The sequence below is a fragment of the Micropterus salmoides genome, unplaced genomic scaffold (genome assembly GCF_014851395.1).
Source record: "Micropterus salmoides isolate LMB-PRFRI ecotype aquatic unplaced genomic scaffold, ASM1485139v1 Ms_hic_scaffold_1, whole genome shotgun sequence".
Lineage (NCBI taxonomy): Eukaryota > Metazoa > Chordata > Actinopteri > Centrarchiformes > Centrarchidae > Micropterus > Micropterus salmoides.
In genome coordinates, this window is record NW_024040040.1 from 15259405 (window position 1) to 15284035 (window position 24631).

General features: G+C 41.1%; 1 protein-coding gene across 1 annotated transcript in view; it reads left to right on the forward strand.

Moving 5' to 3' along the window:
* LOC119903497 (potassium voltage-gated channel subfamily H member 8-like) overlaps nucleotides 1-24631 on the forward strand; it is a 42997-nt gene that overhangs the window by 16787 nt on the left and 1579 nt on the right. The window contains 13 exon segments of the mRNA XM_038719720.1: nucleotides 1746-1979; nucleotides 2133-2264; nucleotides 2522-2667; nucleotides 3565-3811; nucleotides 5138-5295; nucleotides 7014-7221; nucleotides 9240-9617; nucleotides 10720-10919; nucleotides 11766-12015; nucleotides 16864-17078; nucleotides 20229-20321; nucleotides 20323-20370; nucleotides 20372-20505. Coding sequence (XP_038575648.1) covers nucleotides 1746-1979; nucleotides 2133-2264; nucleotides 2522-2667; nucleotides 3565-3811; nucleotides 5138-5295; nucleotides 7014-7221; nucleotides 9240-9617; nucleotides 10720-10919; nucleotides 11766-12015; nucleotides 16864-17078; nucleotides 20229-20321; nucleotides 20323-20370; nucleotides 20372-20505 — 2443 coding nt within the window.

Below are 24631 nucleotides of genomic sequence, written 5' to 3' on the forward strand. Positions count from 1 at the left end.
CACTGAAAACTATATTTTTATGCATCTTAATAATAAATGGATGGTTGGATATTGGCCTATAGCTGGTCAGTGCATTACCGTCTAGGTTGGGTTTCTTTAGTTTTGCAACAGCTGTTTTGAAGGCATCTGGGAAGCTGCCTGTTGGAAGAGGTGTACTGATAATCATCAAGATATGACTTGAAACACTTTTGAACACCCTCTTAAAAAATGCTGCAGGGACAGGGTCAACATGAGGTGACGGTTTTGCAATACAAGTGCATTTTCCCATGGTTGCACCTTTATGACATGGTTTGCTAAAGTCATCTGGCTTTACATCAGCAGCAAAACTGGCTCTAATTGAAGTTATTTTGGTACTGAAGAACAATGCAAGTTCTTCACAGTTTGATGCATTCCTCCATCTTCTTTCAGCTGCTCTGCAGATGTTTGTTACTTGTTTACCATGGGGAGATTGTGCCAGTGGACCTCTTTTTAACAGTATATAAAGCAGATTCACGTTTTCAACCATGTCCTTTTAAGTGCTGTTATAATAGCTGTTTGACTCAAATTATATCATAATATTAAAGAACTTTGATTCAGCCTCACCATCTATGAAACTCATTCCCCTTTAGTCTTTGTTAAGATAAGGTTGGCATCAAGAGACACACAGGGATGGTCAGAAATAGGCCAGTGTTTAACCCTGTTGTTATTTCCATGTCCAGAATGTTACCATGCTGATCAGTGGCTTCATTTACATGCTCAGTATGTTCAAAGCTGTCCATAAAAATTCAGCTCCACAGCTTTCGAGTTATTATTTTTGGTGACATGAATATTCAGGTGTCTATTCATGATAAATCTACTGTATCTAGTGATTGCAAGTGAGATCAGTTCGGAGAATTCCTGCAGAGACAGTGATGACTATCTTGTAATGGTGGGCACTGATAATTCTGCTTAGAGCTCAAAAGAAGATGAAGATATTCAGATGATGTGAATTCAACTAGGTCAATGTCATTACACACAAACTGTGTGGAGAAAATGACTGCAATCCTTCCTCCTTCCCTGTTTCTGCCTGACTGATAAAAAGTGTAGTTTGGAGGACAAACCTCTATGCGTGTAGCTACACCAGTAGTGCTGTTCAGCCAGGTCCCAACTCAAAACACTAAATGCAAATTATTTTAAATTATCAGATCATTAACCAACAAGGATTTGTTAGCCAATAAACTGGCTCCCTGATTGAATGCCGTTGGTGATGTGAAGCAGAGGGTCGGGTATGCCTGTGTGGGTCAGGTGACAGGGCTCTCCCCTCTCATCCGACCCACACAAGCGTACACGCTGTGTGCTTGTGTGTGTGCTTTCCCTGTGCTTGGCGCTCATCCGTGCTTTCCTGTTTTGGTATGGCATCCCAAGAGCGTAATGTGGCTTGGCAGAAGTCTGGAACCAGTGATGCTTGGATGAATCCCATTAGGTTTAAATCATGACTTTAGACTCTTGTTATCAACTCAGGGTTTCTCTCATCTGCCATCGTGTATTGGCAGCTGGACAGGAAGAGGACACTGTTAACAGAGATTTTAGTGTTTAAATTAACCTTAAACTACAAAAGTGAAAAAGGTTGATTTGATATTGATGCAATTAAACAGTGTTTCTCTCTGAAACACCATCAAGCATCTCTTGATCTTTGTGGTCATCCGACTGCTCGCCATCTTTCTTAACCATGCTTTATTATCCCTGTTCTGTTTCCTTTTTTTGTGTCTTGTCTTTCATCCGACCAGACAGTAACTTTGTCCTGGGGAACGCTCAGGTCCAGTCCCTCTATCCCATAGTCTACTGCTCCGATGGCTTCTGTGAATTGACCGGCTTTGCTCGTGGCGAGCTGATGCAGAAGAGCTGCATGTGTCACTTCCTGTACGGCAGCGAGACCAGCGACCACCTCACCTTGCAGATGCAGAAAGCTCTGGATGAACGTCGGGAGTTCAAGACTGAGATCATTCTGTACAAGAAGAGTGGTAAGACCGGATGGCTGGAGGATACTGTCAAATGTAATCATGTTTAATACCGGCAGTGTCAGTCAAACATATATTTTATTTTATGTATTTTTAGTCAAACCTGATATTTTTTTGGATTGCAGGGTAACATTTAAATATCTTTTTTCTGAACAGGCTCAAAGTTCTGGTGTCTGCTGGACATTGTGCCCATAAAGAATGAGAAGAGCGAAGTTGTTTTGTTCCTGGTCTCACATAAGGACATCACAGAAAACAGGGACCTGGACCATGGCAATGAATCTGACACTGGTGAGAGAAAGCATGAAAAAGAAAGAGAAAGTGAGCCTTCTCTGTTTCGACTATAATTCACATGAAATGATCCAATAGAGGCTTTGCAGCTGGTGCACAATTCTGTCAGCCGACATGAACTGTGAGGGGACATAATGGAGGGGGTTTGGTAGCGGTCACCAAGTAACTAAAAATGAAGTTTGGGAACCACAGCTCTATACAATGTCAGTTCCTGTCACTTGTGTGCACGCGCTCTGATTTTGAGTCCTTGTTTTCAGATGAGGAAACCGGGCTGGAGGTCCGCCAGATCAGCTGCCCTCCAGGCTTCAACATGGAGCGCCGCCGCAGTCGGGCCGTCCTCTACCAGTTGTCTGGACACCTACAGAAACAAGACAAAACCAAGAGCAAGCTGAAGATCAACAATGTGAGACACTTTTACTGTGGTACCTTTTGTCCTACTTAGCATTTGACCTGCTGTCTTCTACTGTTCTTTTTTCAAATAGCAAAACACCCCGAGCAACTTTTGCTTAAGTGCCACCATCAGGCCAACACCGAATCAGCAACCTTGACATTTTCTGATGTCAACTTGATTTGCATTAAGTCAACAGGATGAAAACTGTTGACTTCAAGCAAATGGGATGAGAAATGTGCAAAAACTACCCTTGCAGTGTGATTGTAATGACTCAGGATCGAAGAGGAAAGAAATTCGCATAAAAGCTCTCATTAATGACTTGACTTGAATGTGTTGGGGGGGCCTGCCTATCAGATATCACAGTTGAAACGTTTCATCCTCTTGCATCAGCTAACTGGTAACTTGATGCTCAGTTTAATCACCAGGCCGGGCCACATTGTATTTTGGATTAAGATGAATTACTGGATGGATTCTGACATGACTGATATATTTTTAAAGGTTAAACAAACTGGGTATTTATTTTAGAAACAAGTCGTGTCTTTCCTTTGAGGTCAAAGAGAGACTTGCTGCTGCCACTTTTATGTCAATGCTGGACTATGGCGATGTTGTATACATGCATGCATCCAATTAAATCTTGAAAGTGTTGATATTTTGTGACCTTGTACTTACCTTACTTTTAACCTTACCAGTCATTCCCATTGTAAATTGTTTTATGTTTTATGTTCTAATGTTTGCAAACTTGTTAATTGTGTTGCTGCCTGTCTTGGCCAGGACACCCTTGAAAAATAGATTTTTAATCTGAATTAGGTTTTTATTCTAGTTCAACAAAGGTATAATAATAACAGATAGTATTGTTCATCAAGAATTGATCAATTTGTGTGTGTGTCTGTTTCCACATGCTATATCAAGAGTGTTCTGGGGGCCAATGCAAACCCGGTCCCAGAGTACAAGGTGGCGGACATCCAGAAGTCCCGCTTCGTCCTCCTTCACTATGGTGCGTTCAAGGCTGGCTGGGATTGGCTGATCTTGTTGGCCACCTTCTACGTCGCTGTCACTGTTCCCTATAATGTGTGCTTCACTGAGATACGAGAGGACGGCGGCTCACGTAACCCTCCGAGTGTCAGCGATATCTTGGTGGAGATACTTTTTATCATTGGTAATTCTGCTTTCACATGTTTTGTACAATTTTCTTTACATGTTTTTTGCTTTGGCATCAGCTTGGCTCCTGTCCATTTATATGTTTCTATGTTATTCTAATATATAAGCTTAAGGGGCAACCTTTCTGGTTTGTATAATCCAAATAAGGTCTGAAACCACCACAACCAACCTTCTCTCTTAATTGGCCTCCTCCTGACACCCAAGAGCTGTATGCTAATTGAACCTCCTCAACAATCTGCACTTCTCTACTGTATCTCAGCCTGCTGTGTCCCCTCTGGCACCACTGAAGTCCACTAATCCAACTTGAGGAAGGCTTGTTAAAGGAAATATTTAACAACCTGGATTGTATTGTCACAGTGCTGTCAGTATATCTGTCGGTTATGTTGTGTTCTGCCATGGTCCAAACACGGAGCATAAAGGTTTGGACCCAAATGCAGACACTGAAAGTAAGATTTAGTGATACAGTACAGGTGATAGCAGGTTGAAGTCCGAAACACAGCAATAAAGGCAGGAGAAATGCTGAAGAAAAAACTGAGAAACACTGGAGAAACAATGGAGTAGCCACTAGACAAATTGAGGCAGATACTTAAATAGCTAAGGGGGTGGAGATAACGAGGCAGCAACATTAGGGCAGGTGTAAACAACAAACTATCAACACAAGGAGAGGAAGTAAAACTATATTACAAAACTGGTGGCAGCCAAACTGCAGGGTAAAACAGAAAACATGACATATTAACAAATAAGAAAAGGGACACACACTACAGAGATGACACAACAAAGAGACAGGGAATCAAACACACCTAGACACGTGTGGAAGGGCTACCAAAAACAACAAAATCCAAAGACACCAAAACCCCCAAACCATGGCAGGTTATCTTAAAACTATTACAGAGACCTTTAGTACTACTCAGCATTAAGCGGGGAGGACATTTGGGTTCAAGGGGTATTAGTTTAAAGGAAATTATTGGTTCCTCAGGAAGAGAGTTGGGGAGATTTAGATCAATACAATTCTCATGTCTGTAAGATAAATACTGTATGAAGCCTGTTACAACCTGTTAGCTTAGCATAGCATAAACACTGGAAACAGTTGGAAAGAACTAATCTGGTTCAGTCTAAAGGTGACAAAAAAGCATATTTTCCAAAATGTTGAACAGATGCTTTCATTTAAAAATGTTGTAAAAAACGTATTTTACACTCTTGCCAAACTGACTGTAATTACCAGATATGCATACTGATGACAGGTGCACAGAGAGTGAGTTAGATTGTAAGTGTTTGGAGTGTTTCCAAGCAGCACTGGTATGTTAAAATGTATATTGTGTGCCAGATATTGTGCTGAACTTCCGAACCACCTACGTGAGCACGTCTGGTCAGGTCGTGTACGACCCCCGCTGCATCTGCATTCACTACGTCACATCCTGGCTGTTTGTGGATCTGATCGCCGCCTTGCCCTTTGACCTGCTCTATGCCTTCAATATCAGTGTGGTGGGTTTCTCACACACACACAAATACACACACACTCTGTCCACACATACAGAACACAGCTATACAGCTATACAGTGTACCTTTTTGTTTGTTATATGTTTTGTGCACATTTGTGTGTACATGACTGTTGGGAAAGTGCAGCTAAATCACACATGTTTGACTGTGCTTGCACTTTTGTGTGTCTTTAGCTGCAATTTATGTGGGTATGTGTATGTGTGATGTATAGGCAGAGGCTATATGGGCCCCGCCAGTAGTAATAGTAATATGTCTTTCTTTTTTCAATAGCACTCTCCTGCTGTTCTGCTCTAGCTCACACTTTACTTAATAAGACCAAGAAAGAGCCTGCAAATGTACAGTGAACACCGAGGCACAACACACCATAAACACACACACACACACAAAATCTGTTTTGATACAAAGACATGGCAAAGGAAACGAAGAGCTACTTGCTTTTTATCTCAAAAAAACTGACAACAGACTACGTTTTGTTCCATATTTTTGTGAAATCCTGCTCTCAGTGTTTGCTGTATAGTGGCTTCAAGGAAGGAACACTGAACCTCGACAAGAAACTCATTATTAGGTAACTGGTAATTAAGCTGATAAATTAGTACACTGATGACAAATTACAGGTGGAGGCAAGTAGATTAGCAGCAAGATGTTGAGTGCAAAAGCTGCTGACTGTTTTAACAGATACATTAGGATAGATACTGGATCACTTTGCTACAGAGCAGAAAAGTCTGAGTTCAGTTGCAATAAGAAGAAGGAAAATGTTTCTTTAAAACCAAATTATGTTACACTGTTGATGTTTAACCAGCAACAGTCTTGACATGACATACTGTTGTGTACACATTCCCTAGCGTACTACACGTAAATTTTGGATGAAATGCACAGCTGTAGCTGAAACGATAACAGGTCATGTGATGAGCTTGCAGCTGTTTCATTGCATCGTCATGGGGTAGAGCTGGTTGTCGGTGTAATGGGTTTAACAAGAAGAAGAACTCTTCTTGAAATATATTATAAATTACACAGTATCTTTCTGGACTGATATCAATCAGCACTACGCATGTGTTTAGAAACAACAGCTATTTGTGTTTGGTATTAATACTGGGGTGAAGCAGAGATTGTATACACCTGCTTGTTCTGCACAGATTTAAATTCCCTGAATTGATCCATTTCCAGATTTCCAGAGGATTAAATCCTTATAGAATTGGATGTAACGCATCAATACTTAATTAACAGACCACTTATTGTGCACCGAAACGAACAGGAAAGTGTAACCACAGTTAATACAGAGGTTAAGGGAGAAAATCAATGTCCATAGGACAGTTGAGGATGATAATGGCAGTGATTTTTTCTGAATGGCTTCTCTGATAATAGCTGCAGCTGAAGGTTCAGGACAATATGTGGAGCCACTTTTAAAAGGTTTTCTGCACTGTGAATGAGATCAGGAGGGCAGGTTCCCCAGTGACACAGCTCACTATCACCTGCGCTATCAAGATAGCTGATTGAAATTCTCATTGTGCATGAGTAATTTCTAATTACAAACTTCCTTTGGCTCCAGATGAGAAACTTTTAATTTTAAACATGAAATGATGATCTAATTTATAAACAGTTTACTGTATCTATCCAGGAGTGACTAATCCCATTAGAGTTAAACTTGTTATATGTCTGATGCTAGATGCACTTATACCTTGAAATGCATGACTACTCTCTCCTAGAACTTCGGGGTTCACCTGCTGAAGACAGTGCGCCTCCTCCGCCTCTTGCGCCTCCTACAGAAGCTGGATCGTTACTCCCAGTATAGCGCTGTGGTCCTAACCCTGCTCATGTCCACGTTTGCCCTGCTGGGCCATTGGATGGCTTGTGTTTGGTACTTCATCGGACGCAGTGAGATTGAAAGTAATAGCCCCACCTCCTGGGATATAGGTTTGTGTCTGTTTGTTTGTTCATGGAATAATTTTTGTGCTTTCATTTGATGAAAAGAGGGGCAGTGTTGCATAAATTTAAATTCTAAGAAATTACAAGTAATAATTAATCAATATTTTTTCATTTTTTCAGCATTTATTGTTGTAAATGTATGTATTATGGCAATGACTATTATTGCAGAATACTTTGACTGCAAAGAGATACTGTAACCACTATGTATCCTACTCACCTGCATAGGCTTGAAAAGTGGCTTTTAGGTTGGTGTTTCATCCTTTAAATAGTACAGCACCTGTGGTCATCTTAGATTCATGCCAATAACACTGTTCTCGAATGGTAATTTTACCAAAAGTAAACCCAATTCATTAAGAAATTCAGAGTCACATTGCAGCGGGAGTAGCAACCGAAGGATCCCATGAAGGAATACTTGACAAATCTCAAATCACATGACTTCCTAAGCTCCCTGAGAGCAGTATGATTATTATAAAATATGTCTAATATTAGGAAGCTTAACACACTTTGGTTATGTTTAGGTAAAGATTTTGGTAATGCTTAGCCAAAATGCTTGCATTTATTGCAGATCTATGATGCTGTACTTAGGCGCAACAGTGCTTTGATGCTAAATGCTAAAATCAGCATGGTAACATACCCACAGTGAAAATTATAACATGCTTATGCTAAGCAGGTGTATGTTTACCATGTTCACCATTTTAGTTCAGAGGTTTGCATTTTAACATTTGCCAGTTAGCACTAAACAAAAAACTAGTACATCTTCACCTGATGATGATGGGTGATGGTGCTAGATGAAAAGTCAGGGGATCACCAAAGTCATTGTAATTTATCATCTAGGGACCTTGAACATCAGTTACAAATGCACAGTCGTCAATTTGATTTTTTTTCCAAATGCACAGCTTAACACCAAAGATGGAGACCAAAACAAAGATCACCTGTCTCATTTTAACTGATCTAGAGCAGACACTCAGCGTGCGGTGTGTGTGTGTGTGTGTGTGTGTGTATGTGTGTCATTTTTGCTGAGAAAACACATCTAATTATGGTGATCTGTCTCCCCTCCTACTATGCTCACCAGTGCCAAACAACAACAATACTGTGAGGTGCATGAGGTGATGCTGGTTATCCTGTTCAAATGATTTAAATCAGCAACATGGGATGAGACAAGAAAAGGCTGGACAACAGGGATGAGTAAGAATGGAGGAAAAATATAAAGAAAAGGTCTCCGCTGATACACAGATGTACTGAACATGGACATGCTTGTAATGGACAGGGGCAACTATGGCTCAGGTGGTCCATAAACTGGCTGGTAATTGAGCAAAATGCTGAAATCTAAATAGCTTCAGATGAGCAGGGCAGCGCTCCATTTTTCTTGGTTAATGAGTGTGTGCACGGGTGAATCAGAGGCTTTTAAAACTGCTTTGGCCTATTCAGCTTTAAAGTGCTATATGAATGATATCCATTTACTGTTACAAGTCAACTCCAGTGTTTCTGTTCCTCAAATGGGAATTTGTAAGAGCAACATTCACATTAGAAAAAGAGATCCCTGTAGGTTTCAATACTGTCCACAAATGGAAATGTTGTCTTGAGGGTGGTGCTAGAGGAAAGCTCATAGAGTGTCCAAAATGAAAAAGGTTCATACTGTGGGGAGCATGAATGTTATTAGCAACTCTGTTTAGAGACCCGCCTCTCACTTTGAAAACCTTTGGTTTAGTCACTTGGCCAAAGTGAAATTGGCTGAGACCAATAAACATTTCATCATAGGTCTGAATGGGGTTAAACGATTAAGAATATACTGAGAAAATACAAATATAAGCTGCCATGATCAGTAACGCTAACTTGTACTGTCTGGCCTGTACTCCTCCCATATACACAAACATCGACACTGAAATAAATCTTCGGGCCTTTCAGCCTTGTGCTAACGAAACTTTCTAGTAAAGGTATTTGAACAAGCATGAATGTATTGCATTAAGCTGACATACTCTTCTGGACTGCCCCTCTTCCCTCATCAGGCTGGCTACATGAACTGGCCAAACGCTTGGGAACGCCATACATCCTGGCGCCGCTGACCTCCCTGCTGGGTGTCTCTGATTCGCCTCAAGGCACCATGACAGCAGGACTGACCAATTACAGCCAGTGGAATGGCTCAGGGTTAGAGCCGCTGAATGTGGCGGGTTTGCTGGGTTCAGGCCAATGGAACGGTAGCAGGACCAGAGTGAGGACACCAAACGGATCGGGGACAACACTGAGCGGCGGCCCATCTGTCAGGAGCTCCTATGTGACATCACTGTACTTTGCTCTGAGCAGTCTGACCAGTGTGGGCTTTGGCAACGTTTCAGCCAACACAGACTCTGAGAAGATTTTCTCCATCTGCACCATGCTGATTGGAGGTGGGCAAAACACAACACCAAAAAGCTATAATCTGTTTTCAGTGAAACCAATGAACCTCTGATATTATGTCATTAGGATTTTGTATTCACTTGTGAAAATCTTTTAAAAAAAACATGTGCTAATGAGTATATAGTACATAATATTGTCCCCTACACAAGATCAGGGTTATGAGCTGTATTGCGAGGTGAGGCGCAGAGCACAGAGGCAAAGTGTAGCATTTATATCAGCAATATTCCTGTACTCCAGACCATATGGCATGCTAGCGGCTCTTTGAGGCTGTGGCTATGCGTGAAGCTAAATGCTAGCGTCAGCATGCTATCATGGTCACAAATAAAATGATAAAATGCTGATGTTTAGCAGGATGTTTGCCACGATCACCATTGCAGTTTCTTGTCTTAGAACGCTAATGTTTGCTAATTAGCACTTTCACACAAAGTACAGTTGAGGCTGATGTTAATGTCATTAGTTTTGTATTAGTTTGGTCAAAAACATGACCTCCATTGGCGTTAGTCAGACCTTATGCCCCAGCTTCAGTACTCCTCTCTACTGCCTCTGTTGGCCAGCTGGTACTGCCATTGCTCAGAGATGGCAAAAGTCACTCAGCTAAGCCCCAATTCTTCTTGAAACTTCTTCTATTGACATCCTTACCGGAGAGTGATCTATTGCTATCAGAACCTCACCGCTAAAGTGGCTAAAAATGAGTCTAGCAAAGACGTTTGTGAATTATGTATTTCGGCTTAAACACAGGAGATGGCACTGGCAGTTATCCTCCTTAAAGTCACATTGACAGGTCACAGCAAACAAGCTGAATCAAGGCCCAACACCTTAGTTATTCCCAATGCTTTCCATTGGTGAACAATGGCTCACAGCCAAGCAAAGCAATTGGGCCGCTGATCATATTTAAAAGGTCTAAAAACTTTATATATTTACCTTTGATCAGAGCTGCCAATTATCCAGTAAATAACGCTGTTTTAATCAAACTAAAACATAACCTTAAACTACCCACTTTGTAAAGAAATAGTACAGTTACCCCCTAACTGAGTTATGTCTTTTATTGAGATAATTTTTTCTCATGTTTTTGTCTCTTTGTCTGCTCTGTAGCATTAATGCATGCTGTGGTGTTCGGTAATGTGACCGCCATTATTCAGAGGATGTACTCACGCCGCTCCCTCTACCACACCCGCACCAAGGACCTCAAGGACTTTATCCGGGTGCACCGCCTGCCCAAGACCCTTGAGCAACGCATGATGGAATGTTTCCAGACGACCTGGTCTGTCAATAATGGTATCGACGTCAGCGAGGTAGGAGGGACTCACTGCGTCAAGAATGACTGATCAAAATACATTAACTGATTGAATGTCTTTGTCACAAGACAGTGTGAACAGCTGGAGCTGTATGATTGTGAAGCAGTGTAAGTGAAAGAGTTTCACTCTTCTTCCAGTCTTTATGCTAAACTAGGTTAAACACACCCTAGGCTAAAGCATGAGTCAGAAAATGTCTGACTGTTCCTTTAACTTGTATGACCTCTGTGACTTGGATTGTCAGTTATAACGGGATCAACTGGACTGGCTTCTAAAATTGAAAGTGCAAATCCGGTGACTTGCCCTCCAAGCAGACTAAAGAAACAGCTCAAAGTCATTGAGAGGATTTGGGTTTTGTTTAGGGTGCTATCACACTGGGACAGATATCTTAATTTCATGGATTAATGACCTCATAGACGCTAAACTCAGTCCTGGTGTATTTTACCATGGCTTCAAATAGATAATCCTTTTTAAAGAGATAACATGATGGTGGTCAGACGCTAATACTTTAAGGTAATAACCCACAACTTTCCCTTGCAGAGATGTTTTATTTGTTACATACATTGTGAATTCACTCTATAAAGTTCATGAGAAAGGTTGCATTTGCTGTTAGACATTTGAGTACAGAATGAAAATCCAGAAACAGTTTGCTGGTCATGCGTGGATCAGTTGGATGTGATTATGTGGGAAAGGTTTTATTTTGCCTGTTACCTCCACCTTCCCACACACTCACATTCAAATGATAACACACAAATGGGAGATTTATGTTTAGTTTGCAGTAACAGGAATTGTGTTTTGTGTGCCCTTGTTTCACAGACACATTTTTCCTTGTTGTTTCCTCCACAGCTGCTGAAGGACTTCCCGGATGAGCTGAGGGCTGACATCGCCATGCACCTGAATAGCGAGCTGCTGCAACTGCCGCTCTTTGAATCGGCCAGCAGGGGGTGTCTGCGCTCGCTTTCCCTCATCATCAAGACCTCCTTTTGCGCTCCTGGGGAGTTCCTCATCCGCCAAGGCGACGCCCTCCAGGCTATCTACTTTGTATGCTCAGGCTCCATGGAAGTACTGAAGGACAACACTGTGCTGGCCATTCTAGGTAAAGAACAAAAACAAGTTCAAATGACATTTTGTATTGAAGTATGTATAATATAATGGTGCTTATTTTAATTTGGATTATTGTATGATAAACTTAAGATGTTTTTGGAATGAAAATGTAAATATTTTAAAGAGTGGCTCAGAAATGAGCTATTTAGCTGCTTTAGTATAAATAAATAGTGATATGTGATTTAAAAACAACATGTTCTGAAGTGAAAGATTGTTGTCGTTAAAATAGAATTATATATAATGCAATACCAAACACTCCCCATCACATAGCACCACTGAGGTTCAGTACCATGGACAGCACACATTCCCACAATGAGATACAATGGAAGAGCTGGCTCCATCCATCCATTTTCCCATAATAACTTATTCCTTCTTTTGAGAGACCTGCTCAGAGGCAAGTTAAAGGAGTAGGTAAGTATACCAGTGGCCTAGGCTCCCAAGGGAAGTATGTTTGAGGGTTTGGGTTTAGCCTCTTGCTGGGCCTGAAGTCTGAGGGAGTCGTTTTGTTACCTGAATCTTGAAGGGCTTCTCTGTCTTGGACTCCAAACCACGGAAGCCCTCCTAGATTTCGGCAGCAAAGTGACTCGAAAAACGACGTCTACTTCCAGCAAGAAGAACATGGTATATGTATGTGCACAAGCTAGTCTACGCCATGGCCATTCCCAAAGTAAGTAATGGAGATCGGCAGGCCTCCAAAAATAAGAGTGCCATTACCATTGTGTTCCCTTGTAAATGCAAAGGGCATTTTGGGGCCTCTCTCAAAGTCGATCCATCACTATAGCCCCCATCCAAGTATTCCTGCTGGTTTCCTAAGTGGGAATGAAATAAAATTGTCACCGGGAAACATTCATGTTTCATATCTAAGATGATGAAAGAGATGTCAGAGTCCCAGGTGATGCAGCTTTGACTGATGGATAGGTTGAGGGATTCAATAGCACCTTAAAAAGCTACACAACACTGCAGAAAACTGCTAGTAGAGTTGTTTTTCAGAATATATGATTGAGTTTGTGTATAGGGGCATAAAATTCATAAAATACACAGGAGCAAAACCATCAAGTTAAAAAAGTAAATTAAGGTTACAGGACTTATCCTCTTTGGTCTATTTTGGAATCTGGTTGCAGCATTATGAGCAGAAGATGAGAAAGGGCTTTTATCACTGAGAAAATTATTAGATATTCAACATTTAATAGCCAGCCAGCCAGATTTTATGAAGAAGAACATAATGATGAAGAGCAACCTAGTGCTAATAAAAAAAACTGCAATCATCCCCATATTAAACTGCCCCTGTGGGCAAACAATTCACACCCCATCGGGTGAAAGATGGAGTGTGACCCATGGATTGATGGAACAGTTGGGGGAGCAGCCAGAAGCCCAACAGGAAATCCATAAACAACATTAATTGATTGTGTTTATTTATTTATTTATGCCACACAGTGAAACCTCAACACAACATTGTTCTGTATTGGGCCAGAAAACAAAAACTAAAAGCAAAAAAAGGCTTAAAGTCTCTGTAGAACTGCAGAATTTGCATTAATTACCTGTGGTTTGACACATCAAGTGACAACTTTTGAATTGCATTTAACAATGGATCTTCTGAAAAAAATATCAATGCAGCTTTAAGTCACCATATTGTTTTGATATGGGACTGAGAAATGTTTACTAATTAAATGATGACTGAACATCAATTATCTAAAAATACTTCATAAATTGGTGGACATAATGAACAAACCACAGCAGCAAAAAGGACTACTGAACCCACTAAAACGTCAAAACTGCATTAACACAATGCAAAATTGCCGTAAATTAAACAAGATAATGTGCCCTCTAGAGTGCCCCACTGTGTGAGAAAACATGATGCAGTGCCTTCCAATGTCCCCTATGCACAAACAATGTAATGAAGTGCCCTCTGGGTCCCCTTCCAGTGGAAAAAAAGTGATATAGTGCCCTCTAAGGTGCCCCAATGTGCGAGAAAACATGATGCAATGCTCTAATGAGCGCCCTTTTGATAAAAAAATGCAGTGCCCACTAGGATGCCTCTGCATGAGGAAATGTTGTAAAGTGACCTCCAAGGTGCCCCTATGTGCAAAAAACTTGATGAAGACAGATTACCGCATGGGCCTACAAGTCAAAATCCCAAAGGGGCCTATAGAAGTATCTGATTAACTAGTTATGCTGCTCAGAAGTTTATTTTCCAGGGGCGCTCGAGAATACAGATACGCCTATTTCCAACAAATACACGTCAACGTCCGTCTGTCAATTTCTACGCCCTGTTGCCCCACGCCATGAAGCTGGTGCCCTTTTTGTTTTTCTGCCCCTGCCCCTCAGACAGCCTGAGTCCGCCACTGCTACATGCCTCCAATAGGTGAGCTGATTAAACAGCCAGAACTACAAAATCTGCCTCCCAGTCATTTTGCAGTCATTCCTGCAGAATAAGAGCCTCTCCAGGGCCTTGTCCTACAACACGCAAACTGACACTCTTTTTATTCCGCATAACATGGATGAAACAGAATTGAGAAACACAAACAGACTAACAAACATCACTGGAGTCAGTTCAGGTCAGTATAAAGCAGAGGGAGAAAACGGCAACACTGTTTTTCATATTAATGATCTAACTGGTGTAAATAATGAAGTGATAGTGCCTATTGAAGAAAGTGGGAAAGCTCATTATCATGTTGAACCTGCTGTGTATGTACATACATGTGGATAGAATTGTTGAACAAATCTGAGGCGCACAAGAAGGCAGTGATTAAAAAGCCTTTAAAATCTCATGGCTATTTAGTCAAAGTAACAGTTAAACAGATACCCACGCGTTCTTAATTAAGTTTTCAGTAGGAAGGACACCGATGCCTAGAAAAAGCAAGATGAGGCAATTACAGGAAAGCAGTGAAGTCAAATTCTCTATTCAAACCAGGGTATTGTGTTCAATGTTGGATCCAAAACGATTCTCTTTGTAAGAGCCTTTTTAATCTGTCTCCACCCCTTATTGAGTTTTCTGTATGGTCCATGCCTGATATCTTCTAACTAATTACAACTGCCGTGGTCAGCCTCTTTGTAATGTAGAGCCATGAGGTATTTGGGGTTGCCAGTTCTTATAGCATAATGTTTGGCCAGTCTTGCCTTCAGTTTATGTTTTGTTCTCCCAGTATACAAATCTGTTACCCACATACATCACAATGTATAAATTACTTTATGTTATACTTATGACTTGATGTTATGTCAGTAAAATAGTTGGTATATTAGTACAATGATTGCAATTCCCACACCTGCGGTTACCTGCTCTGGTGGTTAACCACGTTTTATGCTGTACAGGGCGAGATAACTCTTGACTCATCTGAAGCTAATGGTAGGGGCATCAGGAAAAGCTTCTCTGTCACTTTTTAATACTTAATACATGTGGATATTGAAACACACATTTGCCTCCTCTGTCTCCCATGTAGCTGTAGACACACACACACACACACACACTCTGACTTTCTTGCTCACATACATAGAAACACACAGCACGCACATTGAATTTTTATGATTTTTACTGCCTGCTATCTCTCTCTCTCTCTCTCTCTCTCTCTCTCTCTCTCTCTCTCTCTCATACACACACACATTCAAATTGTTTTGGCATTGCCACTTTGGATATACAGCTCTGGAGAATTCAGTGAGGTAGAGAGAGGAAGCAGAAAAAAAGAGGAAAGAGAAAACACAGACCTGTTGTAATCTATAACAGTGCATCTGTATCCCATAGTGTTTACTCTAACTTATGTATAAGACAGTCTGACCATACATTCAACCCTCTCTGCTGTAGAGTGTGTTAATTGTCATTTTAATGTTCTAGCTGCTCAAGGTGGAGTTTAGTTAGGTGGTTTCCAACCTAGGGATGGGTCCCCTCCAACAGGTCCCAAGATGAATTTTGCTACACATATTTTTTGGACTTTGGCAACGAGACACTCCTTACAAATCAAAAAGGTTGGAAACCACTTGTTTATACTTTGACAGTGCTGCGTCTTTTTAAATTTATCATGCTTTTTTTTGTAAAACCCAATCTAACTACTAACCGTAGCTGTGAAATAAATGCATCAGAGTAAAAAATAGTTACTTGAGTACCGTACTTCTGTAAATGTACTTAGTTACATTTCATCACTGACTGCAATTAATCATAACAAAAGCACACTAACAATTAAAGTAGGTGTCACCCACTTTCCATTTATACCTGGTCTATTCTGCTCCCTTGTCTCCGATTGCAGGACCCCCCCTCTCCCTGTCCTTTCCTGTTATCTATTCACCTTCCTACCTCATCCCTCCCTCTGTTCATCCCTACCCACATCCCTTCATCCTCTTCTCCCTCACCCTTTCATCTTCTCTCCCCTTCATACTCTCTACCCTCACCCTTTCATCTTTTATTCCCTCTTACCTTCCTCCTCTCTTCCCATCTTCCCTCATCCCTTCCTATTCAATCTGGGACACACCTTTTTCATGTCTCATTCTTGGTACTGTCTGGGGGCCCATAATAAGCTCAGGTGAGAACACAAACACGAGTCTCCCTCTTCTCTACATCCTCCTAGACCAGCCTAACGGATGACATCCTTCTTTCACCATCACCCTTGCCCTTTATGTCCATTCATCCGTCCCCAAACATCTGTGCCTTCTGAATTTCCATTAAACCTTTAAATGACATATTGCTGTGGTGTGGTCCCTGCTAGTGAATCCTCTTTGGTTTTGGTATAATCATGATAATGCACTGTACCAACATAGACGGCCTCTCGTAAATTTTTAATGAAACCTGGTGGCCTCAGAAACATTCTTTACCCTTTGCCTCGACTACAGCTCTACCTGTATCTCTGCTTTCCAGGTAGGGGTGACCTGATTGGCTCTGACTGTCTGACCCAGGAGGAAGTGATTAAGACTAACGCCTGCGTGAAGGCCCTGACATACTGTGACCTGCAGTACATCAGCCTCAAAGGCCTCCGTGAGGTGCTCTGTCTCTACCCTGATTACTCGCAGAAGTTCATCACTGAGATCCAGCATGATCTGACGTACAACCTCCGGGAGGGACACAGCACTGAGGTACGATAATGCTTTTCTGATCTGCCTTAACACATGTGGGATCAAGCTGTTGGCCACTAACATGGTTGCTTTTTTTCATTTTAAGGGCCCCTGCAGTGAAAATCTTGGTTTCTATAATTTCTGAAATACTTACTCAAGCAAAGTCGCCCAGTCATCCTCCTCCACAGGCACACCATCCAACTCCTAGATACTAAGATGTTCACAGGCCAGATGGGATATGCAATCCCACCAGCATGTTCTGGGTCTGCTCTGGGATGATCTGAGGAATCCCAATCAGATGCCCCAAACAACCTCAATTGGCTCTTCTCAACAAGAAGGACCTTACCTTTCATTCTTTCCAACACTACCCAAAGCTCATGACCTTATGTGAGGGCTGGAATATGGCTTGACCGGTACAATGAGAGTTTGGCCCTCAGGTCCAGCTCACTCTTTAATCCCTCCCATGTGCATCACTGCTGAAGGTCTACCAATGCAACTATCGATATAGCGTTACATCTTACCCTCACTTGTGAACCAAGACCCAAGAGATACTTGAATACCTCTATGTGTCTCTCCCTCTGAAAAAAAGTAGCGATAAACAGTTTAAGTTTAAGTTTAACAGCTTTCTGGTTGTTTTCATTTGCAAATGTATTATTATCACAATTATTAATATTACCATATGTCTCAATTGCATTGGAGATTAATCAGCTCATGTTCTAAATGTCTTAAAGAAAATTTTGGATAAGTTCCACAGGAAGAGTCCTTCCCTTTTTTAAATTAGTGCGGTGACCTCCTCCACCCAACATTTTACGCAATGCCAGAGTTATGGCTTTGCACTTGAAAAGGATTAGCCATCTGGACTGGCAGCGAGGAGGAAGCCATGGCTTCTGCTTGAGATGCAGCCAACAGATAAAGACATGAGCTAAACATGGGCGATTCAGATGCCAGGGATTTACGGATGGATCTCAGCTGTAGCGCACACATGAATAACCAGCATATACTGGAAATAACTATGTCACATTTGAACTGTGAGTGAGCTTGTTATTTAGAGCAGAGCTACAAGATAAACATAAGGGGACGAGAGCATCTATCTGCATGAAAAATACTTAAATAATACTTAACTGACATGTGTTTTCCTGGATTTAGAAAAAGGATACATGTTTTTTGGAAATCCTTCACTTCAGTTCTTAAAGCACCATGACACCTTCCCATAGATAAGTGTAGTATTACACACTTGTATACAGTCTGACATACAATAGATATACTATGTTCTCAAACAATCCAAATTTCAAGCAGATTAGACAAACTATTTAAATGTCACAAAAATATTACATAAACATTGCTGGATAGATGCTACATAACAATATTAATACTGCGGTTTATTGCTATATCATAAAAGCACAATCCCAACTTATTTAATTGTTGGTACATTTCAAACACAGAAGCATTTTGAATAGCTTTAAACAAGGCAAATAAATTCATTAAAACCACATTTCAAAGATAATAAAGAGGAAAATAAAGTCAGTTCAAGTATAGAATAGAGTAAAAGTCATTATATTACGTGCAGTGCATTAACAAATAGTGCCAAATTTGAAAAAGGTAATAAAATGCAGTTGGAAATATAGTACTTCAAAAGTTAGTTACTTTTTAAAAGCATAAATATAAAACTCAAGTGTATGCTTGGCAGGCACATTACTCCACAGTGTTGTCAAAACCATACACACACAAACATGTGCACATACAGAGACAGCAGTAATGCATCCTCCACCAAGCGCAGCGTGGGACTAAAAATATCATTGTCAGAGGGGTGGGGGAGGGGCGGGGTCATCCCTGGCTGGATAAATATAGAGCAACAACCAGATGGAGACGAGACAAGGAAAACATCAGGATGAAAAGAAGCTGCGGGGGAAAGGGAGAGGAGGAACTTCGCTGATATTTGCATTCACGTGCCGACACACAGACAACACACACATGCAACATCATACTCTCACATAACAAAACACAGCATATTTGTCCTCACTGATACAGAATGATATACATGCCCACACACTAACATGCTGCAAGCTGCGTCCTTTACATGTTCACCCATGCCGCATCTCATATGCATAACACACACATACGTGTGCAGTGACCATATTTCATCATGCAATGTCTCTCACATGCAACACACACACATATTTCTCTGTCTTTACACTCGCAAAGACACACACACATAATAGGCTGATGCCCTTACAGTGGCATGCAGCATATCAAGGGTGGCACGTGCTGAAATTCCAAACAGTCCCTTCTCCGCTCGAATCCCTCCAGGCAAACCTCTGTGCTAAATTTAAACCTCTGTGATCTAAAAATACCAGCCGGGCACGTGAGCCAAAGACAGGATGGAGAAGACAACAACTAGAGAGGGAGAGAAGGAGAAGGGCGGTAGTGACAGGGGAAAAGAGGAGGGATGGGGGGGGGGGCGGGATTTGTTTGCCAGTGCTTTAATGAGATTTAAATTACAATCCAAAGAAGGTGCAGGAAATAAAACTCCAATAACCTTCCCCAAATATATGTATCAGCCACCAATAACAACATGCTGACTGCAGGAATTTTACTTTGAAAGGACAATCTGTTATGCCTTGTTTGGAGTCCTGAACATCTACAAAGCTCATCTATATTTTTTCATCCGAGCTCGTAGAAAGCCTTCAGAAAGAGTGAATGGTGTTTATGCTTGCTTGGTTTTGAATGAGAAACTGAATGGATATCAGCGGCACTGCAGCTATTGTGAATGGCAACTGCTCACTCTCGGCAATGCTTTCAAAGGCTCAGCATCTCCCTCGTCCGGTCAAAGAGTGAAGTGACGCTGCACTGACTCAACCTTCCTGACGTCTTGTTAATCCTGGCACTGTGTCCCAATTACAGGTTTTAAGTAGGTGGTGTGTTCAAAGTGGAAGTGTGATCAAATTAGGCCAAAAAATGTCAGTATGCATAATAAAAACTACATTTGTGGAAATATTTGTAGTGCACATGATGGCGAGACAGCTCCAGAAAGACATCAGAAAACAAATGTTATATTAAATATGTGATTTTGGATACAATGGCTCAATGACGCACTTCTTCTCTTTTGCTATCTCTTTGTTTCAAACAAACGATTACATTTTGCTGGACCCTGCCCTCTTTGTCACTCTTCAGGCAGACTGTGAGAGCAACGGAGGGATCATGAAGAAGCTTCCATCCATCAAGGAGGACGAGGAGGGATCAGGTTCAGAGGGTGAACACTCGCCTCTACCCAAAATGCCTCCCCCTGGGCAGGCTGGGACGAGGCCTGCGCTCCCCCCCTGCGCTCCCCTCTACGCTCCCCGCTGCTGCCGGCCAGAACCTTCAGACCGGTGAGCGATCACACCCGGCCGGCCAACCTGCAGATCCCCATGGTGAGCTTCAGCTGCCTGCAGCCGGACCTCAGCCCTCGGTATGGAATCATTCATTGATTTATTAACTGGGTGCTAACTGTAAGCTTGGCTGGAGGAGTGCATTCAGTGGTAGTAAGCCGCTTTGGGAATTTTACTTGCATTCTTTGTGACTTTATTCATAAACACGAACCCTCTACATGCTAATTTGCATGGAGTCCCCCGGAGAGGCGGCAGCAGACGCTCAGATGGAGGAATCAATTTATTTTGGTACAGCTGTGTTAGGGTCCACAGAAGCATAAATTGTGTCACTGTGTCTATTTTCCATTTAGACATTTAGGGAAAAAGGGGCATTACGGTGGTAAAGAAAAAGTGACAATGTGTTGACTGATTTGAGTTTTATTTACCACTAATAGATTGAAAAGTCTGCTCATCAGAGCATATTCTAATTCTATTTTTAAAGGACATATGCAATCAAGTGTCAGCAGGAAAATAAAAGGGAAAAAAATCAAAATTAAATTATATAAAATAACAAAAAAGTTTTTTTAAAGTTGTTTTTTCAAGTTTAAGTCGCATTTTGTCTGTTAATATAGAAAATTAAGTCCATTTTACATTGTTTCCATAGTGTTGCAGCAGAGTCATCATTTGAATTAGTGGGTTTTAACATTTCTGTAATTTTGCCAGTGATAATGCACTTTCAAACAAAGTTCATAGTAAAATTTTAATTTTGTCATACATCATGTGCACACAAAATAATTTAATTTCAATTAGATTATATTAAAAAAATAATTTAAAATATTGCCTGGTCTGGACCTCCGTACATGAAGGCTCCATAACTTTAGTGTTGAGAAGTCTTGATTGTTGTAATGTTGTTTGTGCAACCCCTGTCTGACGACGGATTAAATTATATTGTCAAGGTTCAGATCTAGGACCCAGAGAGACTCTTAACAACAGGCAGGTTTAAGGAATTATTCACAAATAAAATGCAGAGCATGTCAGGCTGATTGGGTTGAGGCTGACTAGGCCAAGCAGGTGGGTTTAAGCTGAGGCCAGGGAGCTGACTGGCAGACTGAGCCGACGAATGTGAAGCTGGGCAGGGGAGCAGATGAACAGACTGGGCAGGTGAAAGACAGTGAAGACTATGGGAACAGACTGGCAAACTGGGGGCAGGTTGACGGGCAGGTTAGAAGAAATATCCAGGCAGAGGAATCAATGTCCAGAAAACTCTTCTCGAGTACAGAGCACACAGGTTCATACCTGTCAATTTTGGGATTTGAAAATAAGGGAAATAGTTAGAGGGATGTTTTCAGGCAACTTAGGGTTAAGACATAGGGATAGGACTTAACAATCCAGAGGGGAAAGGATGTCTGGCTGCTGCTTAAATAGAGCTGAAACCCAAGGAAGCGTGGATAAGTTGAGACAAATTAGACGAAGTGCAGGTGTGTGCAGCCAGCTCCCACGGCAACAGTCACGCCTACCAACTTCACTGCAAGCAAGGAGATGGGGAAAGAGAGAGAGAGAGAAAGAAAGAAAAAAAAAACACAACAGCTACACCACATACATAAAAAAGAGAAAATAATAAAACGCTCTTTCACACACGCACCAGATGTCACAACTGGGTCACAGCAGGAGGGGTTGTGACAGATATTGTGTCCAGAGCACTTTCTGTTATGTAATACTACTGTCAGTGGTGACGCAAAATTATCATTCATTAATGTCCAAAATCTCAATGTCCTACAAACAGGGAATAGTGAATGAAGGAGCGATGACAGTCAGATACAGCTTTTGTCTGTAATAGCGTAGAGCATATGGAAGTCTGACTGGTAATTAGTATGTAGGTGTGTGCAGCTTCTCCTCCTTATCTGCTGTCACTGAGTGCGACCTTTGAACCTGCTGACTGACATCATCTGGGTAAGATTTCCATAAGCGCTCTCTGTCATGATCCACTCACCGTGAGGTGCAATATGCACGTGATGATTTTGAGTTTGACAAATTGGTGAACTTTGTAGAGTATAGAGAGCAGAAGTGTGTAACTCTCTGAGATCAGTGTGTTAGATAATAAATGTTTTGGCTGAGGCTACACAGGAATGGGGAAGCTTTGATCATTTTGATGTGCTGATAAAGGTTCTATTATAATGTTGGATTATAAAAAGAAAGGTTTCCCCACAAAGAATGCAACAACAAAAATCTAGTTACTAAGTTCTGTATTCAGCAATCATTATTAAATTTATACTGTTCTATAACTTATTTGTATATTTTGCATGCTACATCATTAGACAGTGAAACTCTTCGATGATTAACTTTGTTGTTTTCTCTGGGTGTTTGCATATTAAGTAAGAGTAGATGGGTAAGGTCCAGAACTGGGCTTATTTTGTCCTACTTATATCAAAGCCTAAGGATCTGTCGACGCAGCTCTATTACAGATTGTAGAGAGAAGAAACAAGGGAGAGACGCAACAAACGTCCCTGTCCATTCATATTTATTGTCCCCAGAGGATGAATCCCATGATTTAGATGACTCACTGATCTTTTATCTTGCACCACCATGTGGGGAAATTGCCATTTAAAATAAACAACAGTGACAATAATAAATTATGGAATTTAATATTCAGATTGCCATTGAATTCAATGAGCACCATTTACATGTTGGACATTGATGATGATTTTTCCTCTAGTATTATCCTCACACCAAAATGTCAGCTTTGCACGCAGGATATTTACAGGGTGAATTATTATGAAATTTGCTGAACACTTTCCTGCTCCCAAGGGATTTGTCTACCTTCAGTAGAAATTGTTCAGTCCCACTACTGATAAGGGTAAGAGGGAATTTATGTGTAATAAATGTCTGAAGATATCAGCCAGAGCCTTAATCAAGCGCCTAGAGATCCCAGATGAGAAGGGTTATTATTAGCTTAGACTTCGCATGATATACTGCACTTGGATTCAGTGAATGAATGAGGAATCTTTTTATTGCTTTGGCGATTGAGCCATGTCCAGTTTGTGTTTATGAATAATGGAAAGTCTATAGGGACATGTGGGATCTTGTATGCTATCTTGAACAAGGAAAAGCCATTTGTACCTGCCTGCATGTGTAACCTATAGAGACATGTGACCTTTATCTTGGCATCGTGTTATAAGGTAGAAATGGTTTTCAGTCTGCTGACACCATGTTTGGTGAAGATTATTGTGAGCCAGGTTGACTGATGAAGACTTAACACAGCATGGTTAGGGGAGTGAGGCAGCCTACACAATATACACACAGAGGTACAGACATTAAAGGTAATGTTGCTATAGACTGAATGAAAAATGGTACAGATATTTATAGTGTTAATGATAATAATTGTAATGTTAAATATTATAATAACAATAGGACTAGAAACAATAATTGTAGCAGAGGGTGTCAAGCAGGAACACGGGGGCAGCAGGTGACTTGCAACCACAAATCCAGACTCCACAGCTCTAAAACCAGAAACACCTGCAGGTCATCAAATGCCAACACCAAATCTGAAGGACACTTCCTGTCTGGGGATATTTATCCTTCCTAGATCTATAGAGGTTTACTAATCATCCAAATAGGGTTATTATTCACCCCTCTATTAATGTGTAAGGAGTTTATTAGTCATTGGCTCAAATAAAGACCCACTGTGTGTCCTTCAAGCCACATGCAACACTTTCTACATAGTACCAGTCAGTCTGTCTGATGTTTAGATTACAATGCTTCTTCATATTGGAATCTATTACTATCCATGAGTTGTACTCTACACTGTGGAGCCAGTAAAGCCAGTAAATTCTTGTAGAGTTGTAAGATTCAGCCTTGTAAGATTCTCAGAAAACACTGATATCTGGTAGCTTGAAGTCTGAGATACTGTCTCTACCTTACCAGTCTAACTGTCGTCTCCCTAACAAGGACATGAGAGCTGGAAGGTCAGTGAACACCTGTGGGGTCAGCAACTACAAAAGTAGACCTTGTCTTACCTTTCCCTGTTACATCAATTAAGCCCCAATAAGAAATAGCTTTAACAATGTGGAGCTTCTGTCTCATTGTCTCACACTGACTAATTAAGCAGCCATCTTTGATACGGAAAATCCCGAAAAGTCTCACTTTTGTTGTCTGTTTAGGACAGTGAAGTACACTAACTAAGAATAATCTGCGATTCGGAAAATAAAGTAATCAGTTTATTCCCATATA